The sequence below is a fragment of the Phalacrocorax aristotelis genome, chromosome 2, assembly GCF_949628215.1.
Source record: "Phalacrocorax aristotelis chromosome 2, bGulAri2.1, whole genome shotgun sequence".
NCBI classification, from domain to species: domain Eukaryota; kingdom Metazoa; phylum Chordata; class Aves; order Suliformes; family Phalacrocoracidae; genus Phalacrocorax; species Phalacrocorax aristotelis.
This window is the reverse complement of record NC_134277.1, coordinates 6,645,014-6,670,879: the sequence shown is the minus strand read 5'-3', so window position 1 is coordinate 6,670,879 and position 25,866 is coordinate 6,645,014. Positions and strand designations below refer to the sequence as shown.

Genomic DNA, 25,866 nt, shown 5'->3' with positions numbered 1-25,866 from the left:
GGCCTGTAAGGAGAGGTGGTGGGGGCTCACTGCTCATGGATCTATCACGCACAGAAATGGACCAATTATTTATTTTTTTTTTCCAGATTTAGGAAAAAGAGATTTTTATTCTGCCACCACAGTTCCTGCCGCCACCACTACTGGTGCCAGCATGCTGCCTTTACTGGTGTTGGAGGCAAGAACAGGGGTAGCAGGGAGGCTGGGAAGCACCTGCGCCGTCAGCCAAGATAGGCCTGACGACCACAGTGGTAGAGTAGGAAAGTACATGTAGGTCTTGAGTGTGTAGCTAAGGGAAGGAGGTCCTGAACCTGGGGCCATGGTGAGTATTTCCTCAAGAATCAGCTGAAAAAAATCAAATGTTGCCACATAATTGTGTTTAAGCCAATGATGATACAAGCAAAGATTATAAACCTACTTTTTTCCCCACCTATAAAATAAAAAGAAAGAGAATTGAGAAGACAGATGAGAAAAAATTTCCTACCTAGGACTGAAAGGAACTAAGGAAGAGGATACAATTTAGTCCATATACCAAGTCTGTTTTGAATGAAAAAGCAGAGCTGAAGCTATTGCAGGCCTTCTACAAAACCAAAATGTCTCCTGTACCAAGTGCCTGTGGCACACAGTTATTTGAAACTAAAAAAAGGCTCAGAAAGACTGAAAACCAAGTTCTTATCTTTCTTTGCACATCATGACTAAGCCTCTCAGTTATTTCCTCTGCAGCACCAGGCAGTTCTTCATTGTATTACCCTTTTATGGGGTTCTACTCGTTCTTGTTTTTCCATTCATGCAAAAAAGGTTCAGAGGCACAAGAGGAGACTGATACCATTTCAGAGGCTTCCTGCTGTCCTTTAAAACAATAAAATTCTCTCAGAGTCTAAAGCAAACTTTTTCTCTCCAAGAAGAGCAGAACTGGCATACTACCTCATTTTGATTATCTATTTTGGTGTCTTGATGAACAGAATTAACAATTAATTTTCCCAATTTTTAAGTGTTTTTCACTCCTTTACATCTTTTTTTTTTTTAGTTTTTAAAGTATTACTATGAATCTCTGTCAGTACTTTAGGTTTCTGTTTTTCAGATTAGTATCCCTGCTCCAAACTGACTCAGCCACGTTAATTTTGAAGTCTCCAAAGAGATTTTGTAATTGTCTGTGCTCCCTTTGAGTGAACTCTACTATCTGAATATGTTGCCTAGTTTTCTTCTCTAGTTCTTCTTCAGAATAAACACTGACACTACTCTGTTTCTTAATATATTCCTCTTTTTATCTAATTTGGACTGCCTACACTTTAATCTAGCGGTATATATTGCTTAATTCCCTGCAGTACTTGAAATTTGGACTGTTATTAAATTGTGGTCAGTACTACTCTGTTAAACAGTCACTTCATTTCACCATAATACTTATGCAAAATGAAATATAAAGCACTATCCCATCTAGCTACAAAATGAGCCAGTCCTTCCATTTCTGAATTGCTTTAGTGCAGTAGTCAACATTAAATGAAAATCCTACTTAATATTGTTCTCCCTAGCCTAATACCTAAGCCACCTCCTCCAGAATTTCAGGGAACACTTCATTATTCTTATTCAGCGGTCAGTACATTTTTCCTGTAAATCTACTTTTCTTCTAGCTCTTCAGTGGCCTACTGCACTGACTCAACACTTCAACTATTTAAATAATTTTTTTCCATCCACCATAACTGATGGTTGTTTGCCATAATGCACCATGCCTTTATTTTCAGATATTATGAAAACATTCATTGATATTCATTATTACTTACTATTAATACTACATGCTCAAACTTTAAGTCACTTTAATCCATTATCTAACCAGGTTGATTATCTTTGTAATAGGTAAATCTCCCTTAGTGATAACAAGTATATTTTCATGACCTTATTAACCATTGCTGGATTTACTAAATGGATTTATGGGAGCATCTTCCCCCCCCCAATCAGGACTACACAAATAAACTTGCTCGCGGTATGCTGGAGCAGCTGTACAATTCCTCCCATTTAAAGCAGTGTTGCAGCTGGTCCTGACATTAACTATATTTTTATAGAGACTCTCCAGTGGTACACTTACCCCTACTGCTGCTTCCAGCAAGCCAGACTATCTTCACAGCTCCATTTCATCCTTTCACCTTTACTGCAGGCCTTTATATTTCCAGCCATCGCTATTTTATCTCTCAATGCCTCTATGAGAGAGGGAGAGCAGCACCTCACACAGCTGTCAGTTATCTGTGGGTGGAGGAGCCATGAAGTGCCTTAATCCACCACAGGTGACCACAGGTGCAGAAGTATCTTTACTAGCTCCATGAGGACTCATCTCCAGGCTAGAAGTACAGAGACCATGGGTAGGCAAACATGTCAACAGGCTCATCACCGGCCAACGTAGGTCCAGTGTGGGTCTTTAGCTCTGGTACAGAGCTCTTTCCCCTTTCAGCTGACAAGGGGGCAACACTGAGAGGACACGTAACCTGATGGTCGGGGTTAGTCCTGAAGATTGCCCTCATTCAGCCAGAGCTTCATGAGCTGCCCTTCCTTAATGCTGTATCAACCCCATCATGCATTAAAGACACCAATGTTGAGCTTTTTACTCCTTGAATGAAACCCTTCTAACACCACTGCTTCCAGGGCTGCTCAGACTGCAGGGAGAGGAACTGAGCAGAAAGGCCAGAAGTCACCAGTGGGGAATGGTGGGACTGCCCTTGGCCCAGTCCCTGGACCATGTAGCCTGGCTGAAGACGTGTACAATGCTAAGAAGCCAGCAGGAGCTGGAGGCAACCTTGTGCCAGGCATTCAACAGGGTCCTGGATCAAGTCAGGCAACTTCTGGGAGTCGGGCATGGGTTTTTTATAGTGCAGAAGGCTGGAGATATAGGACTGAAGGGTCCACATAGTCACAGCAGAGGCACCCCATGATCCTATGTCACTTCTTCCCAATCAGATTTATAGTTCATGAGTTGTCTATGACATTCATTCTTCTCTATAAAATAAACAAAATACCAAAGGTCACTGGTCCTAAGTTCCTTGCAATGCACATCAGTGTGGCTGCTTCCTGCCCTCAAGAGCATCACTGAATTGTTCTAGGTGTGAGTCCAAGTCCATCGCAATTGGTGTGGGTCCTCCGGTGACTCAGAGGGATTTGGAGCAGCAACACACTTGTTTACATTCTGAAGTTTATTTACATGAAATGCTTACTTTTTAAAAATGTTAATAAATTAGTTCAGTGAACCTATTTCATTGTAATTCAATGTATAGGACTACAGGGTATTAAAAATTGCTTTGGCCTACAAAACAAACCTTTTGAAAATAAACATCAGAGCACCAGATACTGCAAGATGGCCCAACCCAGATAATGAGTTTGGTCCCTAATAGCATAATATTTCCTTAAAAAAAAATGCTCTTGGGATTTTTCAGTTTAATAAATACTGAATTGCTCTGCTTCACTTTTTGATTTTTCTGAGACTTAATTCAAATGTTGAAGTTTTGCTAGAAAATGCAAGAGCTATAAACTGTCTTACAGAAACATTGTGCAAACTAGACCCCCACACAGGGTTGAAATTTTCATGTGATTGCTTAATTCCAGGAGAGGGAGCTTAAGAAAAATATCATGAGACACCCTAAAACTGTGAAAATCATCAACAATGCAACAAGTACCTTAGTTTGTATCATAGGAAAGCACCAGAAATACTCTCAGCATGGACTGTGAAGACACCACAGAGATCAAAAAAAAGCTACCTAGATCTTTTGAAATGACATCAACATTATGAAGAGCCAGTAGTCACATAATTCTGCATTTGCTGATTCACATGTAGATTTTGGTCAATATAATAATAATAAAAACTAACAACCAACAACCAGACAACAGGGTGAAGAAGCGCTTACCTGGATCACTAAGAAATTCCTCTGAGGTATTCCACATCCTACCATCCACGTACAACGTGCCATTGGTGGAGTTAAACTTGGTGTAGTCCCTGACACACTTGTGTCGCAGGTTGCCCATGAAGAGCTGGAGGCCTATGAGGGCAAAGACACTCAAGCAGAAAACGGTCAGGATCATCACATCAGCAAGTTTCTTAACAGACTGGATAAGTGCCCCTACAATGGTCTTCAGTCCTAGGGAGATAAAAGCCAAGAGTTTATAGACTGAGAGGCTGAAACATGTCTGCAGATAGCTGCTTTTCATGATGAAAAGCTCCATGAAGGGAAAATCGGAAGGGTTTCTACTACATTTTTGTAACTGGATGGCAGAAACAAGAGACAGGTGATCACCAAGAATGTGTAGTTTGGCCTATTTTTGTCTGGACAAAAGCCTTGGCATTACTCTCACACAAACACTGATTTAAAAATGGAGGGAAAGAACTGGATGGAGGAACAGTGAGATACAAAAATATTAATGGATAAAGAAGATACAGAATGTCTTTTATATTTTCATAGAGCTGCAGTAAAGGCTGTAAAGTCTAAATCCCACTGAATTTTGAGAATGTGAATTAGGTTTAAATCACTCAGGTGTTTCTGATAACTTTATCCCTCACATAAACCGATGAAGAGGTATGGAAATGTTCTTTATTCCCTGATTATTTTACACATTTTAGTGCCAAATCCAGCTCACTGTCCTCTTATGAATAATTCCTATGCCTTCAATTAATTTGCTTAAGACAACAAGAATTTGGGATTAGAAACCAAATAATATGGGCAATCAAATAAACCCAGTGGAGACTATTTGAGTAAACAACCTGAGGCTCCAACAATACCTGGGTGAAGTTAATAATTTCATAATACACTGCCAATGTAGATAAATCATCATATTACAAACACCAAAGGCTTGGATCACAAAAATTAGCTTCTCCTGTGTTATTTCACCCGGTAACACTAGCTTTAGTTTATTATTCTATAAATATACTGATATAAATAATTATACTGTTTTCTCAAAATATATTGTTTGCTTTTGAACTGTTCCTGGAGATCAGCGCTATTCGAGCTGATTGAATATTTCATGAATACGACAAGAACCACTCTTTTAAAAAAGACCCTTCTTCTAAACTTGTGTGCTGTAGTTGGACGTTAATATCAGCTGCACAATGGTAACAATTTTGCTGTTTCTTTCCTATTTATAGTTAATTAATACTCGATAAGTAGTAATCAGTGTTTCTGATAATCAGTGTCCCCAGTATGGCAGCAGTAAGAGAAATTGAGTTAAATGTTAAAAAGAAAATGCAAAGAGGAAACAGGAGGAATTCTCCTGGGCAATACTCAGAAGCATGTTGATTTGCTCACTGAATATGATCATACACATTAAATCTCAGTTCCCTAGAATTCCACCCCAAGAGTTTGGCAGCCACAAAGTTTGAGCTAGTGCTGTATAATTTAAAATAATATGAAAATGTACTTGAGGACTCATAGGAAGGCAAAATGGGTTTTGGTCTTGCTTAAAATTCTGTGGTTAAAGGAAGGTGAATTCATAGTTTCTCAAAGGAGGATGAGCTGCTACAATGACCATCAGGCCCAGCAGTCCCTGTGTCCAGCAGCCTAAAATATTCCACTCCTGCACAGGTTATTTGCCTCCAGGTAACCTGTGAATGACAGTAACATCTATAAAACAGCCATTTAACCAAAAGGGACTGACCCATCAGGTGTGGGTAGACCTCTTTCTCCACTAAATTCATTCTTTGCCTCTTTAAAGCTAGTTTGTGGCATGGTAAAGAGGGAGAGGTCAGACAGCTCCCTGCTCTACCCAAAAATAAAGCAAAAAGTATTGCAGTAAGAACATTAGGTAAAAGCTGGATTTTCATGCTATCTGCACTCCTCACCAGAAAGAGATTTTACAAATGAGGTCAGTTCTATTCAGGTACCTAGAAAAAGGCCACCTTTGACCTTTTGAATCCATCTGTAGATTTGGCTACCTATTTTGATGCCTAAATAAAAAGCATACCTCTTCTGATAATCTAGTCTTGGGTGAACTTCATACCTGAGGTGAAACTAGTTTTAGTCGTAGCTGAATTCTGAAGCACTTCCTGGGGTCTCGCTCTTATCCAGTATTAAGAATAGAAAAACTTTAAGATAGGCAGGTCTTAAACAAGTAGTGAGGCAGGGAAGAAGAAGTATGACTTGTAGATGCACTAGAATATTTGTTTATTTTATCTAATATTCTGAAATATTTTATTGAAGTTCTGTGAAATGTCTTTGATGTTTCTCATCATTGGCTGTCCTTTGAATGAACAGATGTTCCTTCACTGAAGCTGGTGAAACTTGGGAAGTCCAAATACAAACTGAGTCTTAAAAAAGGGAAAAAAGCCAAACCACAAATTCTTTTAATTTGGTACCCTCTGTAGAATCCCTGCAGCACATTTGTTTGTTTGTAATACAAATACAAGCTTGGAGGCTGCATTTGTATCATCTAAGTACAGTAATTAATCTTACTCACATGGGCAAGAACAATGGGAGTCCTAACGTGAATAGCGATAATATTAGGAAACAAGACCTACAAAATTCTAATCACTAATAAAGACTATCTGTTTCGGAAATCAGGCCCCAGTATTGTTAATTTCAAGGTCATTTCAGGAAACATGTTTTTCTCAGTTTACTTACTGGGGTTTTAAATAGAATAGTAATCCTATACTATCAGTTTTACAAGTTCATTCCGTGCAGGTATCAAATAATTTCTTTATGAGAGGGCTTTCTGCTTTACTTTCTTTTTCTTTTTCTTTTTCTTTTATTTTTTTGTTTTGTTTTGTTTTGTTTTACTAGCGTACAGGCTTCTGATCAGTTTAAGAAGAAAATGCTTTAGTAATACAATTTCTGTAATTAAAGATCATTTAAAAATAACTTGTACTCTGCCTCCTGGACCTTTGTTTAAACTTTCCAGGAAAACCATTTGGGGATTGGTATGCTTACAATCTATCTGGTTTTTTCTCACCCTTTAAAAACAAAATTTGCCCAGAAAATTAAGTAGCATCCATCAAGTTGCTTGGCATAACTCACTGCTAAGCAAAGTGTTTAAATCACCATTCATTTAAACTTTCTGTGCCTCATAAATGGAAGGGCTGAGGGGAAATAAGGACCCCCAGAACGTCTTGTAGGTGCTCTGCATTTCTTTGAATCAATCCATGTTTTGCAAAAACAATGCTAGATACGTTCAAATTTAGAGCACTGTTAAATCTTCTCGATAAATAATCCTCCTTTGAAATAGTGCCAATGAGAGCACTGCAATATAGCTTAATAGAAGATACTATTTATGGGGCATTAAAGACATTTACTTAATTCTTGCAAGTCAAACATCAAACCAGGCAGCATGCAGCAAAAACTGAGGATCTGATCCAAAGCTGAGTAACAGCTACACCCATAAATGACAATGGGTCCATAGATTACTCCCTGTGGAGTAATCGATACAGGCTTTTCCTGAACCACTGATTTCTTTCCACACTTCTGGGCCAAATCCTGCTTGCGTGACATGAACAAAACCACGAGATCCAGAATCAGTTGAATGAGGGCTGTATAGGCAGCCTGACATCTGCAGAAAGCAAGAGGGATTTGGCTCAAACATTCCTGTTAATGCAGGTAGAAGTTAACACATTCAGAGGTTAATCAAATAATCAGTTTTCAAATGCAAATCAGAAACCATAGGAAATGCAAGCAACACCAAACAATGAGAAATGGCAAGATCCCACAACACCATCCATTCCTCCTACGAGATGTGAGAAAGTATTAGCATAATTCAGTATGACATCCATACCAGATGTTGGCAATCACCTACAGAACATCAGATGCTTTCATGCACAGTCTGGAAACGAGCAGGGAGAAAAAGCAAAGACAAAAAAGAGTGTGACTTGCACCATGATTGTCCTCACCTTAGCCTGCTCCTCCTGGGGATACGTGTGTGCCTTATAAATGTCTGCGTGAGTCATGGGCATGTAGGGAGCAAAGAGTTTGCTCCTGATGAATGTATTCTGCCGTTAGCCACTGACACGTGGGGCCGCAAAGAGTTTAACAGCATGTTGGCAAACTTGAATGGTTGTCAGCATTTCTCTAGACCATCTTTGCATGGAAATGTGACTATCAGGCCAGTCTCCAAGGAAAACGCAAATATGTCATGCATTTCTCACTTCTGGGATAGTTACTTCGCGAGTTAAGTGATTTACCCACCAGCAGAACAACATTTATCTCTCTGCAGAAGGACTTCAATGAGATTGAAGCAGCGAACAGGGGTCAGTCTCCTCCACACGGCCTTAATTTTTGTGCTCCAAGCTCTGTTCTGGCTATCAGTAAAGTACTGGATAACATTCACAGCCTATTTATAGCCTTTAGACTCACACTAACTTAAATGGGAGCTGGATCAGGCCCCAAAGTGCCTTGGCCCAATTTTCTATGAGGTCACCTTTTGCCGGTATCCTGTCATTTTATGTGAGATGTCCGTGATGTACACGCCTGTTCCAGAAAGAGTAGTGGAGCTGGATACAGAGACTTTACAAAATTCTGGTGACAATGATGCTGATGGCCTGCATTTTGCAGGCTTTTGATGAGGAGACATAGAAAGGTTTACCTCAGGGATTTACATTACCTCTGTTAGTAGTTATCAAAAAACATTGGTGATTTCCATGCAGATAAACTATGATTTGAGACCCTCTGTTGTCATGGGAAAGGTTTCTATTGAGTACATTGGGCCTTGGATAAACACTAGTAATGGGAGACAAATGAGTAACTTCAGTGGGTCGTTCTGCTGCTGACCGTGGTTCTTATCTAGATTGAAAACGAATGAATGCAGTTGCCATGGCAATGTGCAAGCCACTAATTAATAAATAAAATCACTGAGAGTTAAAGGTTTTACGCTCCCATAGAGAAAATGTTATCCATTTCTAAGCACCTGAACATAAGGGATATATGAAGAAATTCAATACTTTTTCCTTTTAATAAGTCGGCATAAACAGATACATAGCTACTCTACAAAGCTTGTTTTCTCTCGATATCATGGGCAACTGGAAAACAGAAAGAAATGGGTGTGTTTAGTCCAGGAAAGGGAAACTTGAGGGGATCCATGAAGGTCCTCCAGCATTTTAAGGGCTGCCACAGAGGGTAAGGCACTGACCTGATGTCCTACGCAGTGGCTGTAGGGTGAAAACCAATGAGCTGATAACGCACCAAGAATAAGTGAGGCTGGATGGGGGTCTGGATTCAGAGACAGGGCCTGCAGGTGAACCATGGCCCTGGGGAGCAGGACATCCTGGCCTGATAGCAACAAAACTGAGCCCCAGCTCTCCAGTGAGTGGGAAGCACACGGCTTGCTGGTAGATGTTAATATTTCGGTTGCTGAATCTGGATGTAAACCTGTCCTCCCAGGGCAGATCTAACGGTGAAAATGATGGGGTGCAGGAACAGACTTCTCAGGAGGCTCATGAGACCTTCACCTTTGAAGGACTGTTGGAACAAGTCAGGCAATAAATATCAGGCCAGGTCTGAGCTATCCTAAAAGCAGCCTTAGGCCAGGGGAATGGACTCTGAGAGTTTGGGACATCTTTTTGAGTCTTGTGAGCCTGTGTCCCCTAAATGTCCCTGTGCCTGCTTGCACACTTAGAGCAAGGCATTAAATGTAGGTGAGATTTTTAAAAGCAATAATTGTTAGCTTTACTGACTCCCTCAGGAGTCAATAGTGAAACTCATTGATTTCAAGTGAAGCAGAATGCCTTTGAAAACACATCTCTAAGTGCTTTGCTGGATAGAAGCCTTACACCACGGAGGACTTGGCCTGTTACTTTCGGTAAACAATTTCACTGAGCTTGTTGAGTCCAAGTATGTTTGTGCAAACATAACTACCTGATGAAAAAGTGTGATCAATTTTATTGAGGAAAAGCTTAGATATTTGCAAAGGAGAATGCATCTCAGCGTTCTTCACCTAAGATGTAGAAGAGGAAGCAAAAATAACAATCTTCTCCTCATCTTTCTATCAGTAAAAAAAAATCTCATGTAAGATATTGATGTTCACCATCTTTTCATTTTTAAGCCTATTGTGGAAAAATATTTCATCTCAGCATAAGCCTATGTTATCACTAAAAACTCATACTGATCTCCAAATAAACACAGCATATGCCCAAAATTCCTTTTAAAATATATGTGTCTAACTAAAAAATGAACCAACTCCTCTGAAATTACCTGCCAACATTAAATAAAAACCAAAACTTAGCTGTGTTTTACAGGCAGCTAGCTGTTCCCTGGCAATTTGTAGCTCTCCACATCTTTAATTTAAACATACCCAGGGCACAGGTAATCTTGACAATAAAATCTAAGGCCAGATATTCTATTAGCATATCTTCATGCAGTTATGTCAGCAAATGATTTAGTTACTTGTACCTAAAAATGCAGTTATCAAAAAAATAATCAAATAATCAGTCAGAAAGAAAAAAAGAGAATGTGAGTTATTATGTATTACTCTAATAAATAATACTCCTCATTGGTTTGGGTTTTTTTTTCTATTAACCAACAAATGGAATGACTCTGGTTTTAATATCACTGGAGGGCTTTGGTATATTTTTAATAAAGTTTTTCTGAATCTCAATACTCCTTTTCTCCCACGAAAAAAACCAGCCAAAATTTATCATTTGATGTAAACCAAGCTTCTGCTCCGTCTCTGATAAAGAACAGCAGAAAATTGTTATGTATAAAACTCAGCAAAATTGACGGGCTCTGCTCTGAAAAGGCTCAAGCTTGAGACAAGATGGAAAGGGAAAGGTGTCCCCTGGAGATGGCTGTCCCTCCACATTAGTCTTCAAACCGATAGCAAAGGAATTTAGGAAACTCCAGTTTTCTTTCTGAGTAGCCATCACTATCCCACACAATCTGTAAATCTGTGCTCAACTTTCTGTTTCCCAAGAAAAAAAATCCTTTCTCAGTGTAAATCCAGTTAGAGAAAATGTAACAAAACCTCTCTGCTAATGGATTTAAACTTAACTTAACCGTTTTAAACTTGAAGAAAAAAAAATAATACAGGAACTGAATTAAAGGAATACCAGACCTAAACGTCTTAAAGTATTATTTAAAAGCTGTATTTTAGCATACACTTTCAATGAAAAGTACCTTGTTTTTTCAATAATTTTACTGATTTTCATTACTGTAACATTGGAATGAGCCCTAGGCCCATACATTTGTTTCCTTAACACCTAAATTCCAGATTTCCCGTTTCTAGCTTATACTCTATGTAAGTGCTGTGCCTAACAGTTTACACCACAGAATTTGTTTAGATTTATATTATAGAGTAGATGTGCATAATATGATGGATGGAAAAGCCTTTCTAACCTTAAAGAGCTGTCCGTGAGAATCTGAGCAGTTCTCTCCATGTTTTGAATATTTTTGACATGTAATTGCCAACATCTGTTCAGGATTATCACCGATAGGATTTACCATGCATGGTTTTTGCTATCTTGTCTACCTTGTCATGCAGGTTGGAGATGTTAAACACTGAGGCTGAATGAGACCTGTCCATAGATAATGCTTGGCAAGAAAGTATTGTCATACGGTTGGTCCTCAGTGGACTCATCTCTGCATAAATTACTTAATAGCACACATTATTTATTATTTTAACAAAGAGTAATAGACTAGCTAAAAAGCTATGAAAAAAAGAGCTTCTTTCACTACCAGATCTGTAGTAAAACACTGATTTTCTTTTGGGTTTTTTTTGGGGGGAGGGGGTGGGGGTGGGGAGGAACCATATCCTTTAAAATGTGAGAACATGTGTGTTGGTGAAATGCTGTATCTACCAAAATCAATAATGAAACATTTTCTGATCCCTTCAGGGTCCAAAATTTAAACAGTGTTTCTCTCACATGCAAATGGATAAACACCACGACAAATTAGGCTATCTATGCCGGCAGACCTGAAACCTCAGCTCATAGCACAGATTTAAATTCCTCTATTGATGTGCTCTTAAATATGAATATGCATTTTGAGGTCATTAACCTTCCATTTTTAAAAATCAATATCTGAAGACTTTAAAAGTCTTTCATTGCCATTTTCGTATGGTTCATGAATGAGTACTTTGTGTACGTGATTCACGAGCCACTGCATACTGCCATTCTTACAGCAGCGTTCACTTTAGTGAGGTCTGTAATTTTGGAAGCACTCTAACTCCTTCTGCCCACAAAAACTGTATTGGAAAACATATGAAAAATGTATTCTATTGACAGGTCACATTCCCTACATTCCTCCATTTCCCGATCAGTATCTATGGTTAAGTCGGTTGTAATTACTGTGTTTACTACTGGAAATGGCATGTAGGCTTTAACTGCAGCCGGAGTGTTTAACCTGATTTTCACCTGAAATGACTGAGATTGTTTTCAGCGCCCGCAGTACTCTGAACGTTCGTAAGGCTGAGACATTGCCCAGGTCCACAAATTCAGTTATGTATCTGTAACAAGGGAAAGTCACACACAGACAATGACAAAACACCAGCAAAAAAAAAAACAACAGTCAAAGGGACAAAGAGAGACAGAGAAAGAATCACTTGTAGCTGAGAGCCAAAACGTAAGGATCAGGGCTTCTTACCTGGGATTACTGAAATAGTTTTTAAAGCTCTCAATACCCTGAAAGTCCGAAGAGGTGAAACACTGCCTACATTCACAAATTCTCCTACATACCTGTAGAATTAAGTCACAGTTATTTGGAATTATACAATAGAGTATGAGACTTGTCTGAATGAAGAATGCATTCATACATAACGGGAGTGAACGCAGCTGAATGAGAGGTGCATCCACTTTTCAGGCTGTTCTTTGATGCCATTTGTCCCAGGTTTGTCATAGCACACATTACTGCAAATGTTTCTTGAACTGTTAAATTTATCTAATAGGCATCAATTCTTTAAAATGACTGGGTGAACTTTGTTATCATGCTGTTCAGCAATAAGTACTTTAAAGATCTTACCATCATGTAGTTTAATAAAAATTCTTTATGTTACAGGAAGCATTAAGAGTTATTTTGCTGCTCTTTAAAAAAATCATAGCTTCAAATACCCAAATGTTTTTCACAAAATAGCTTTTTCAAACTACATATAGGACAACACGGGAAAATATCAGCGCAAATGTTTCTGGTGGGTTATTTGTTTTAAGATGCTGTACTCTGTGCTAAAGCAGATGTTGGTTTCAAGAGATGTTTAAAACTTTATTTTGTTTTGTACATCAAATCCATGCCCTTTGGCTTCAGGAAGATGGATTTTGAATGAATGTAATTGCAATCCTACTAAAAACTATTTATGATTAAAATACCAATCCCAGTCTTCAATGCTGTGCCTATTTTGGGCATCACAGAGACCCATGCCCCATCTGAGCAAAATGCTCCCAGGAGGGTCAGTTATGGAGTAAGTTTGGTTTCATCAGTGTTGTTCAAAATCATTTCCTCCAAGTCAGTATACAGTAAAAGCACAGTGACCACTGTATCTTCAGAACAAAAGAACTCTTAGACCCTTTAAGTTCACTGTTAAACTTCTATTAAGTTTCATTTACATATTCTACTTCTTTGAGGCATTTGTTTTTACATGTTAAGGAAAAAACTCACCTGGTTATTTTACAAAGCCTGCTTAAGTGGGCTTTGTGCAAAGGCCTCTGGGGAGGACAGAGCATCCTCTCCGTATCTACTAATCCAGATTAAAACATGGAAGAGCAATATCACTTCTCCTTTTCATAATCTCAAAGGGGAATCCAGGCAAAGATTTACCTGTTTGGTAATTCCTACCCAGGTTTACCCAGTGCTTCTCTCCCAAACTCTTCTACAGCATGCAAGGGTGGAACAAAATCATTTGGGGAGAAGCGATAGCAGGGGAATATGGTTTTGCTGACCAGAGATTTATAAAAACACATTATTAATATGTGAACAAGCATATGAAGCAAATATTACTGCTGTTGTTCACAATAGTTAATTAAGATTTATTTCATCTATTTCTTGGATGAAATTGCAGCAGGCCAGTTTCTCTGTATCAGGGAGCAAGAAGCAACTGGAACTCCCATCCCGAATTTTCCTGTTAGCCAGGGAATTCCTTATTGTCTTTAAGCTTTTGGCAGGACACTTTTCAAACCAGAGTTACAGCTGCCTCTCCCTCACCTGTTCTGGGAAGTACTTGCTTGTCTGGGAAAGAATGATCTAAGCAGGAGCAGTTTCATAATTTCCCCTGAACCCACCCATGGCTCCCCAGAGGGTCACAAGCCATGGCTGTGTCTGTTAGCACAGGGTGGGAGAAAAGCCCTGGAGACCTGCGGCACCTCTTACTCTCTAGGGTGCATTTAACACTACTCTGCATGACTCAATATGTGCTTTTTCTGGCCAAAAGAAGAGGTAAGAAGTTATTTTGCAAGAAGTTGTTTTGCAATAACTGTAAAGCAAGTGATGGTCATTTCACTATAACACCCACCACTGAAAGAATCAGATTTTCTATTAGCTCAAAACCCTTGGCCCATCTAGATCTCATGGCCCCTCATCAGGCCTTCCCATTTTGAACCCTCATGCCATCTTTGTTTCCAGGTACAGAAATATACCTCTAGCATCACACTACCTACAAGCAAAGACACCACCAGTGTTACCTGCCTTACTTTAAATTACTCACAAATTGGTTTTATATGAAGGATAAATCATATCAAAATGCAGTCCATTTTCCAACACTCCCAACTATCTACTGCTTGCATACTTGGGAAGGAAGTTTCGTTGTACGTATGAATGTAATGCTGCAGTCACTTTTAACTCTCACTGTGCCCTATGGGTTCAAGGAAACATTTTTCTATTTCTTTTCTGTTCCAGAATACCAATTATATTTTTTATTCTAAAAATGTTAATATAATATGCCTTAAAGTAAGAAACAATAGGAATGGAGGGCAGTTCTGAAGAGCGCGGCCATTGCTATAATTTGATGTCCAGAAGCTTGATTTTTCACAGTTGTAGGCCCCCCTGTTTTAGGGATCTTCTAGCTAAGAGATGAAATATCATTTGGAAAGAAAATTGAAATGTAGCTAGGAAAGAAAGCACAGACAAGCAAGACTCTCGTTCAATAAGACTTAAGGAAGTTTTAATGAATCCTTGGGCTGGACCACTAAGTGGCTGTTCAAGTCTAGAAGAATGGGAAAAGCAAAAAGACGTGCAAGCCTCTGGGAACCAAACCTTAGTTCCTACCTGCAGGGAGTGAATCACCTCTGGGCAACTGTCCACCTCAAGGTCTGTGCAAACCTTCCCGTCTTTCCAGCTCCCTAGGCCCCAGACACCCAGAGATAATGTGGACAGAATTTAAGGGGCTTTTTCCCTTAAATTTAATCCAGACCTTGTCCCACCCTGACCGTTCAGACTTGAATTTCAGTGACAGCAAGTGAGATGATCCCAGAGGGGTTCTGCAGAGCCGGGCGTGATGCCCCAACCTCTGCTCAAGCCGAGAGATGAGGGGAAGCAGACGCATTGCCGAGGCTGCAAGCTGCGGCTCATCTTGTCCTTTCCTCTGCCCCTTTCTGCCTCACTGTCAAACCCCTCCTTCCTCGTAGAATAGAGGGAACCCGTGCACAAAAGGTGTCCATGTTGTGTTGAATTCAGACATCTGCAAACAAGCTCACGTGTCTGATGGACAGGAAAGCAGGCTGGTGACACTTTGTGTTGTTCTGTCCTACCTCTAAATGTTGCAGGAGAATTGCACTTAGCACTGCTTGGGGAAAAGTTCAGCTGAGAAAAATACCTCGTGTGTGCTGACCTCCAAAAGCTCCTCCCCATCTGCGTTGTCTTTCTTTTTAAAAAGCTTATCACGATGGCCAGATGTCAGTTCAGCCAAATCCATAGGAATGTAGTAACAGATACCGGGGTCTGGCCTAGGGCTGGCTTTGATCCAAAGCTTACTAAAATAAATGGGAGTCTTCCTGATGAAGCCCACATAAGTTTTACACATCTTCATGCTGTTCCTTTGCTAAATGCTGCTAACAATATTAGTCCTGATCCCTGCAGCCTGCTAGAGTTTTACTACCAAATCCAGTGGCCCTCACTGGTGTTTGAACTCAGTTTGGTCGAATATTTTTTACCAATTTTGGTTCCATTTGAATGTCATGGGCCCAGGAGTTCAGCTGAAATGTCAGTGAATTATGAGGCTGTGAATTATGAGGTTTAAAAAGGCAGCAAGAACTAAACTAAAAGCAGAACGTGATATAGGATTTATTAAGCAGAAAATCCAGGGAGATCAGATAAAATTCTTCTATGATTAGGAAATGGGGCCTTTCAGGGCATCTCTACTAGCTTCCACTTCAAGATGACATGCTCTCTTCATGTCCTGCTCTCTCTTCTTTGACTATGAAGAAAATCTGGATTTCTAGCTCAGCTGGAGATACCAGCAGTGTCAGACATCTGCCTTTGGCCAGAGCTTGGGCTGACACTGTGTCCGCTGCGAGCGTTGGCTCTACCCCCGTGTATTTTTAGCTGTCTAGATGCCACAAATCCATCAGCTCCTTCAAAGCACCAGAACCCTACATGTCCTGAGTGAACTCTAATAGTCTAGGTGGAAGCACACAGCTGAAGGGCAATATCATGTTGGGGCCAACTTTCTGTTCCCAAGATATACAACAAGTTTCAGAGGCCTTTAAATTAATTCCCTATAGTAGTAAAATAGTAACTACTTTCAGGATGAGTAGGGTTTGTGAAGTGAAGAACACAAAAACAGCTTTTGTGGTGTTATGGATAAATTATAAATAGAGATTTAAATACATGGGTATTCAGTCACACTTCTAACACTTTCTATGCAGGGGTCTGAAACTTCCCAAAACTACATTAGGTAGGCAAGTATTATTATATATATTTTACAAACAGTTCGCTCTGTGGAGCAGAGAGAGCGTAAATATTTTCTCCAAATTAGTCTAGTGAATTGAGAGAACAGAATCAAGAATTCCTCTGACTTCCTCATCTGAAACCACTCAGAAAAACAAACTCCATCCTGATATAAATTTTTCATTTTTTCAGTATAATTTGAGTGAAAAAAGAAAACAGCCAGACAATTTTTTTAAAAGTTCTATTCTTGAAATATATAAAGGAGTGCTACTTACGCCATAACAATAACACTGAAATCCAGCCAGTTCCATGGATCTCGAAGGAAAGTGAATTCTGTCATGCAAAATCCTCTTGCCAATATTTTTATCAATGACTCAAAAGTGTAAATGCCAGTGAAAGTGTACCTGGGGAATAAAGCGGCCAAGATAAGCAAAAGCATTAGCAAGCGGTAGACGGCAGGAACGGCAGAGGCACGCTCAACCCAATCCTGCTCACATGAGACACTCCTGCCCATCTTGTCGGGGCTGCTCATGAGTCATGGCTGCAGCACTGGGCTGTGTATGAGCAGCTTCATGTGTGGACCAAGGAATATGTAAGAAATGGGAAAGCACTCATGACGGCCACAGGATGGAAGATAATTTTCACCACAGGGTGTACCGTGATGAATCCTCACTCATTAAGTCAGGCATGAATACTATGCTACTAAGCTGTGCTATTGACGTTTGACGCTCTGCCTGCAATCGCCACTGAAAGAGGAAGGGATTATGCCACCCTCCTTGTTGTTTGTCTGATTTGGAGGAGGGTGGTTGTTCCATTCATACCTCTCATCTCTTCCTGTCCAGGCCGTTTTGAATGATGGCAGGTTAAAAAATGTCACCACTAGGTTTTGTTAGATAAAAAGCGTATTCTTCCTGCAACTTCTCTTGTATGTCACTATCCATGGTAAATCACACCAGCCCTCAGAATTCAACAACAGAATACCCTCACTGAAAAAGAGGAAAACAACTCCCACCCAAATACTATATGTAGTAATTTTGACCTGCTTGACACTACAAGAGACATGAGGGTGTTTTTTTTCCCTTAGTAAGGTAAGTTGTTTATTACCCACAGCCTCTTGCCTGTGATGATCTTGGAGAGAACATACATCTTACCTTTTGTAATAAAGATGATGCTTGTAATAAAATTTAGCAAATTCTCCATGGAGGACAGTAATGTATCTAACTTATAACATTCAGATCTGTATTCATGCACGGCTCTACCTACCTTCAGAGACATACTTCAGGGCATACAACAACTCCTTTTTAATGTTTCTACCTGAGATATCTAGCTCAATGGGACTAGGTATTCTAGGCCATATCTTAATAAAATTAATAAATGTTTAGTATCCACCACTGGCATTCCCTACCCCTTTACTCCAACTGCAGATGATACCAATGCCTATTAAAAAAATCAATCAAACACCTAAAATCCCATAAAAAAACTCGTAAGTCATGATGCTCAGGGCTTTCACTGGAAACATCAGCTTGAGTTTTCTGTTCAGTCCCTAAACATCAGTAGCTATAATGTGTGCCATCACACACACAAAATTTATAAGATTTGGGATTCTTGTTTGATTAAAAAAAAAATGGTGTAAGCAATTAAAGGTGGTATTATAAGGAAGAACTTCATTGTGCATAAAAAGGAAATGTTTTCTCTTAGTTGTATTCCACTGATCTGCAACTGGGCACACCTATGGGTAGTGGCAAATCTCACACCCCCCTGCCATCATGTCACACAGTAAAGCTAGATACATGTTATAAAACCTCAGTATGCTTCATCTTAAAATGGAGATTAGCAGGACTGTTTTTGTGCAACAATAGGTGTAAAATATTTCTCATATCTCCTCTTTGACCATACACCTGACCATTACCTTATATCCAGTTTTTCATGGGTCCTATTTAGTGTTGCTCTGGTATTTCAAATATAGGTCATCCACGTGACAGTCTCTTTAAGCATGTGTATTCAGTAATACATGCAGGAAACACATGCAAAGAACTAAAAAAAATACTTAACGGTACATAAGCTCATTAAAATGATAAAGCACTTGTATTTATTCAGCATGTCAGATGGTTTAATTGATTGTATAATCATCATCTAATTCTAAATGGATCGGGCAAAGTCCTCCCGCAACTGAACAACTCCTTTAACAACAGATGTCAGGATTTTTTAAAAAAATTTTTAGTTGGAAGAAGTTGAATTGATTTCTTTTTAAAAAATAATAAGGAAAATTTTTGAAAGGAAGATATAGGACAAATATTTGCACAGGGTCACTCTTGTATCCCCTGTGAGTGTCTGGGACAGCAGAACAAAATGGATTAAATGTATCTTTTCTAAATCTGATATTAATTGATTTGAATTAAAGTTCATTGGGTTATTTTGCTCTTCAAAAGTACTTGCCTTTGATTTCATTCTATGCATTTGAGGAGGAAAAGCTGAGAGGTATGAGGGGACGCAGAAGAGAAAACATGGAATGGAAAGGATTTACTCCATGCTCCATGGGTCCAGTTGCATTTCTGCTCTACATTTCTTGCATGCCCTGCTTGATGCACTGATAACATCATCCACATTTTCCTGCCTATGGAAGACACAACAAGCACTTTGATGTTTTCCTCCAACATGTTCCAGTTCCTAGCTGTAGACCCACTGACCAAATTTAGACTCTCATGGATGAGATGTCCATGTTTCAGCTGAACACATCATGGCTATGGTACTGCATAACAGTTTTCAATAAGAAAAGGACAGTATCAGTGGAAAAGGAAAGCCGCAGACACACTTGAAGGTAGTACACTGTACAGAAATACATGAAACATCCTGGGATTAGGATGTTATTGTGATCGGATGAAATATTTGGTTCAGTGCTATCTATAATTAGTAATTTATGGCCTAGAAGATGTGCTCTGCATGATTATATGAGACCTAAAATAAGGGCATTTTACTGTCTTTCTTACAGCCCCTGAGTAGACCAACCACCAGGCTGCGGAACAGCAGATGGCTGTGTTTATCATATGTCAGTCAAAAATAAAAAGTGTGTTCCGATTGGTTCAATGAGCCAAAATAATTGTTTAATGCACTGTAGGTTGATTAGTTTGTGCATCTGGTATCTCTTTCTGACAGGAGTATTTTAAAGCAACTTAAAGAAATGAAATAAGCTTTCTGAAGCCCATTAAGGCTCTCCTAAAATTATGTAAAAGAAAAACAAAAACCAAAACAAACAACCAATAAAACCTTCATGTGATATCTTTGCTATTTTTGCTGAAGGTTTGACAAGCTAAAAAGACAGGATTCCCCATAAAAGTGTTCCAGACAATTTTATGCTTGCTCATAAAGTCTGCCTACCAACGATTACAAGGGAACGCTTCTCATGACACGCTCAGTCCAAAAGAAACTTTTGCTTCCAATAAGTTTTAGTTTAAGGACAGAACTAAGCATGTCCAGGAAGTATTTTCTGAAATAATTCAGCTTAAACTCTATCAGTCTGTTTTAATGTGTCCAACCATCAAATCTCTTGCATTGGGAACTGTGGAAGGCTGGCCAGTTTCAAATGGAGTTGACTTACTAAGGGAGTTCTCAGAGGCAACAAACGCCTGGCAAAATATTTTGTCAGGACAAATAGTATGGTCAGTTTTACTGGAAAGAAATGAGATAATAGCAAACAAGATGAAAAGGATGGAAAAAAAATGGAAGTGGAAAAGGAAGGTCAAGATAAGGACAGGGCAGCTGTAAAATAGCAAGGATACTTACTCAACATATTTATTCCATGACGGAGTCTCTGATTGTGCCATGAACACACAATTAGTTAAAATAGTGCACATAATAAACATACTGAACAATGTAAATAAGCAAATTAAGGAAAACAACACATGTTATAAGAATTCATAATTTTTGTCATTTCACACAAGATGTGACAGCTCTCACAATTTGCAAGATGCTTAAAAAGCACTATAGACATTTGTTTGCAAGTATATAAGGAAACAAATAATTATATAACCATAGAAAAAATAAGGGAATCTTCCCTGCTTTTTTTTCCTTTGCCTACATCTTTTACACATACATTATACAGCAAACAAACGTACTGAGTCAGCAGTCTTTTCAAAACACAATACCCCAGATTTACAGCCGTGTCGGTCAGATGACAGTATGCATAGGTGCACAACTTTGTATGAAAAGGGGGATTAGTCTCATTTAAGTATCTACAGAAAAAACCTGTGCCTGCAAATTCCCATTTTACTTTGCATCTTGAAACATTTCTCAGGCAGTAGGGCAAGTAATAAATCTGGTCTTTCTAATCTCTCTAATGGGCTTGAGGCCTCACTTTCAGTATAAAGTTTCACCTAAAGCTAATGTGAGTTTCAGAGCACTAATTTTAAGGCTTGGTCTGCAAACCCGGTTGGCAAATACAGTCTTGGTCTGCAAAGCTGACTGCCTCAGCTCAGGCACCAGTTTCCCTAATTGGAGGCTAAAATGAACCTCCCAAGTGAATAGTCTATGCACTTAGCTGCTAAGCTGAGGCCATAAATATGAAAAGGAGCACCCTAAATCGAATTCCTGAAATTGAAAACGTAGTTCACTGAACTGTTCTCCTAAAAGCACATGCCACTTTCTGTAAAAATGTTACAGAAAATGATGGGATTCTCCTGCATAAATAATAGCTCACATGCTACTGGAGAAAGTTTAACTAATGAGTTTAAGTGGAGAGAAGGTAAGGCAAAGGAAAGCAGCCTACAACTCAGTAGGCTGGGAAGGAAGTTCTTCTCAAGGAAGAACAGTAGCATCCAAATGTAAACTTCTTTTGCCTTATTTAGGAAAAAAAAGGTTTTTTTTTTCTGTTTCACCCCTTTACTGTTTTTTTTGTTTAAGAATAGTGATCAAAGAACATAATTTCAAAGGCATGTCCTGAGATGTTTGCATGAAAATTGTCCTTTCACAGAACCAAAATCTCTGCTGAACACAGAGTGGAACGTTTTCCAATGGGCCGCATAAGCAACTACGAGGTTGCATTGGCAGTAACCATCCCACATATTCCCCAGCGCCACCACAGAAAGCAGTAATTGAACTCAAAGGGACTGCTCATCTCACAAACATTTTCCACTTCTGGGGCCGACACCTCCTGCTGAAGGACTGGGAAGGATATCTGATATCCAGTCCCATTTTCTCAAGTCAGCCCGAGATACATTTCTAAAAGTTGTGTCTATCTGGTTAACACAATTAGGTTGTAAGCGGCGGCTAGCCTAGAAAATGCTGGTTTAATTTTTCAAATACAGTGAAATCCTCTGAAATGTTATGAAAAATAATTGTAAAACAGAGTGGTATCTTCAGGCCAGGCCACACAAACACTATCATCCAATTGAATTCCAAGCAAGGAAATTCCTCTGTAACCTTCCATTTTAGGATCAGTGCCCTGATTTATACATCCCTGTTTCCTTGTGGCATAAGCTGAATCCAACAGCTTTCCCAGATGCTCACTTATATGTAGGTGTCATCAGCTACTCACTGAAACACCAAAGAGAATATACCAAAGAACACAGGTTGAAAATGTGAGGGGTCAGCTTTGTGACGTCAAATGCACCATGAATTCAAACAGAGTTTCATGACCAAGCTGAAAACTACAAAGAACATAAAAGAAAGACACATTTCAGCTGGTTATGCAGTAAAGTGAGGGGTCTGCGTTAAAAAGAAAGAGAAAAGAGAAATTCCCACAGAATGAAAATTGTCATTCCTTCCTGAAATCTAATGCAATTGTTTGCATTAGAAACAGTCAGTGATGATCTACTCAGAAAGAACAAAGGAAAGGAGATGAAATTGGGATAATCTATATCAGCACTATTGTCTGACACCTATCTTAGAACTGCTATTAATTCCAATTGTTGAAAACCTACTGATCTATGAGTTGACATGGCTAACACGTCCAGAAGTATGGGTTGGACTCTGTTATGGACCACAAACCAAATACACTAAGCTACTCATCAGGATCCTTTCTGCGATAAATTAAACCTATTCTTTCCAATTTGAAGTTATAGAATAGGCTTTGAGCAAACTGATTCCGAAAGTTATAAATTTTATCTTCTAGCACAAAGATACTGAGCGAAACAGCATACTTCTATTCTAGACTTCATTATGATGGATAATTGTTAATTAGCAGACTGAATACTAGAGGCTCTCTAAGTGATCATTGCCAAATTACATATAATATGTGCAAGCAAAGGTTAGTTCCAATCAATAGTACATATAATTGGTGCTTCACAAGGTCTTATTTTCCCTTACGGAGGAAAGTGTGTAAAATTAGATGGGGAGAAAAGTTGCAAGCAGAAAATATGAACAAAGATTGTAAATTCTTTAAGAAGATTTTTTTTAATGGGCCAGAATCTACAATTCTAGCATGAAGGAAGGTAATTTTGGCACAAACCCCATTCTGGATCAGTGGCGAACTGAGAGCAAATATCTATAATACCTAGAAAAACTAGGAATAGTAATTGCTCTGGATTTGATACAGAACAGCAAACTGCTTTGAGAAACTAAGGACATCACAGAATAGTCCTTGGCTTGCAGGCAAGAATCACTAAGAAGAGTTTTTTAAGCATAAGGCATCAACGAAATGTTAGCAGTGGTTTAATCTTATTAATAGGTGGAGAGAGCAAATGAAGATGTTAATAATAGCTAATAATGATGCAGAAGGCAAAAGGGTTCATCCAATACTTCTATTCTGCATTTGATATAGATGGGATGCAGACACTCCCCATGTCCTTTGTGACAGAAATGGACCAGGGCCTTGTCCTGGGCAGCTGTCTGGGCCATGGTCCTTTCATGAGGCTTCCTAGACTATGAGGAAGAGGAGAAATACCTAGATGTTTAGAGGTATGTTGTTAATTGAAGTAATTCACATTACTAGGAGGCTGTGAATGTTTTTTTTTCCCTTGGAGGGCGCATTTTTGAATGACTAGACTAATCAGGCTTGGCTGGATGAGCAGTGAACATACAGGATCTATCCTGACTGAAGTCCCAGAGTAAGAACTCTATATACAGCTGCTTAACCAAGAAATGTGACCTCCACAGCTTCTATATAGGATGATTTTATTCTGTCCTCTCCATTCTGTTCTACTGTTGGCCTTGAAGGCACCGTCAACGACTGGAAATGGAAATATGGCATCTACTAAAGAAGGTGCTTCAGACACTTACGTTACAGGGCACCAATGCTCTTTTTTGGCTTTTGCCATGGGGAAAATAAAGATTGCTTGATTACACTCATGCAAGACAATAGACCTGGTTCCCAGATTCATGTCTGTGATATTATCTGCTTGAGTACTTGCCGATTCAGGCTCCTTTCTGCCTGGGATATTGACTGCCTCTTCAGTCAATTGGCCTTTGTGTTTCAGGTTGATGTGAAAGGTTTATCGACAGAAAAGAAATCAGTGCCTGATGCAGGAATTCTCTATGTTCTCACTTCTTTTTTTTTCCCACTGCATGGACAACCACTGGGAATCAGGTTTCTTACCCTATGTTTTCTCCCTAAAATTTGATAATAAGCCAATGATTCTAAGATGCTACTTGTTTAGTATTTATTAGTTCTCTCTGGTGGACATGGGCATTGCAGATGAGGGATTTCCATCACTAAAACATCACATGATCATCACAGCAGCATATGGAGTCTTTGGATTATCACTGCCAGGTCTCCCATGCACACAGCAGAGAAAGCAGGCAACTCATGAAAAAGGGTGTGTTTTTAGTAATGTTCACACACAGCTGAATATTTAGGTAAGCTTGGTCTTCCACAGACATGTGACTTTGTCAGAACATAATGTTTCTGTGGCCACATTTAAAAAAAAAAAACAAGCCAAAACCAACTGCTGCATACATGTATATATATCTGTCTTGTGTGAGTTCAGAACTAGAACTAGGGGAAATCGGGCACCTCCTTTCCATTGAAAGGTCCAGCAGGTGAGCCTGTGCTTTCACTCCTAGCTGGAGTTTTGCAATAAACAATAAAATAAAAATAAAAATTAAATGTTCTGTTTCAGGAGAGCAAAAATATTCAGTTCTGAGGCAGTTCAAAATGCATATGGTTTCACAGACTCTTATCAGAGAAGTTGCTTAATTGCTCAATAGCGAAGCTCTCTGTCAGTGTGGATTTCCCTGGGCGTGCCTCCTGGTTTCCTTCCTAAGGTACTACACCCAGTTTCTTCCACTGACTCTTTACTAAACATGATCAGGCCCTTCACACCTTTTAAACCTGAGTAAACTCACCAGGCTCTCCAGTGAAGTTCACATTATCTGATGCCAGTAGTATAATATAGTTGTTTTCACAGCTCACATAACAATATAAAATGAAACAAAGCAAAAATCCAAGTGTGTTTCTGCTTGTGCAAGCTAATTCAGATGAAAGATTTAAAACAGCTTAATGAAATAAAATAGTTTCTGACTTCCATCCATCTGTGTTTAAAACCCGTATAAAATACACAAAAAGGGAAATCAACAGAAAGGATATGAATGTACCAAAATTTTAATTGCTGCTCTTCTGATTGGATGGAAAGGACTAAGTATATACAAGGCAGGAGTGGCACTAAATCGAAAGATTGTCTTCCCTTTGTTCAGTACTATAAATGTCTGGAAAACAAAATAGAAAATGAGAACATTCAGTATTTGCATTTATGCTCAGCTTTTCCCAGCCCACATCCCACTGGGCAATTCCTGCCAGTATCCCGTACTTCTTCTCCACTCCCTCCCGAGATCCCCAAATTCCTTTTCATTCAGGGGAGAGTTTTGCCCAAGACCCTCCCAGCAGGGCTGTTGCTTGTCCTATTGCAATGTCCCAGTTGTCTCCTTCACTCCTTTACTCCTTCACTCCTTACAGGGTCCTGTGCCACCACGTCCACCACAGGGCTGGGAAGACAGCAGGATTGCCTTTAAAAATAAAAAATTACCTGGAGACTAAAATGTGGTGGAAGGACTTTTATGATGCTCTTCTTCCCAGGTGCCGGGAACCTTACTATGTTGTTACTCCATCCTCTTTACCTTGAGAACTCTCTTGCTCTCAGTCAATATTTTTGGTCTTACCAAGGAAGAAGCTGCATGAGGCACAGCT

At 39.3% G+C, this 25,866-nt stretch overlaps 1 protein-coding gene across 1 annotated transcript in view; it reads right to left on the bottom strand.

The window, feature by feature from the left end:
- Window positions 1-25,866, bottom strand: part of LOC142052361 (sodium channel protein type 5 subunit alpha-like) — a 176,503-nt gene that overhangs the window by 149,070 nt on the left and 1,567 nt on the right. Inside the window, exons 2-6 of the mRNA XM_075082263.1 lie at window positions 25,270-25,388; window positions 20,532-20,621; window positions 17,027-17,155; window positions 12,296-12,387; window positions 3,882-4,112 (exon numbers count right to left, since the gene is read on the bottom strand). Coding sequence (XP_074938364.1) covers window positions 3,882-4,112; window positions 12,296-12,387; window positions 17,027-17,155; window positions 20,532-20,621; window positions 25,270-25,388 — 661 coding nt within the window. The remainder of the gene's footprint in view (window positions 1-3,881; window positions 4,113-12,295; window positions 12,388-17,026; window positions 17,156-20,531; window positions 20,622-25,269; window positions 25,389-25,866) is intronic.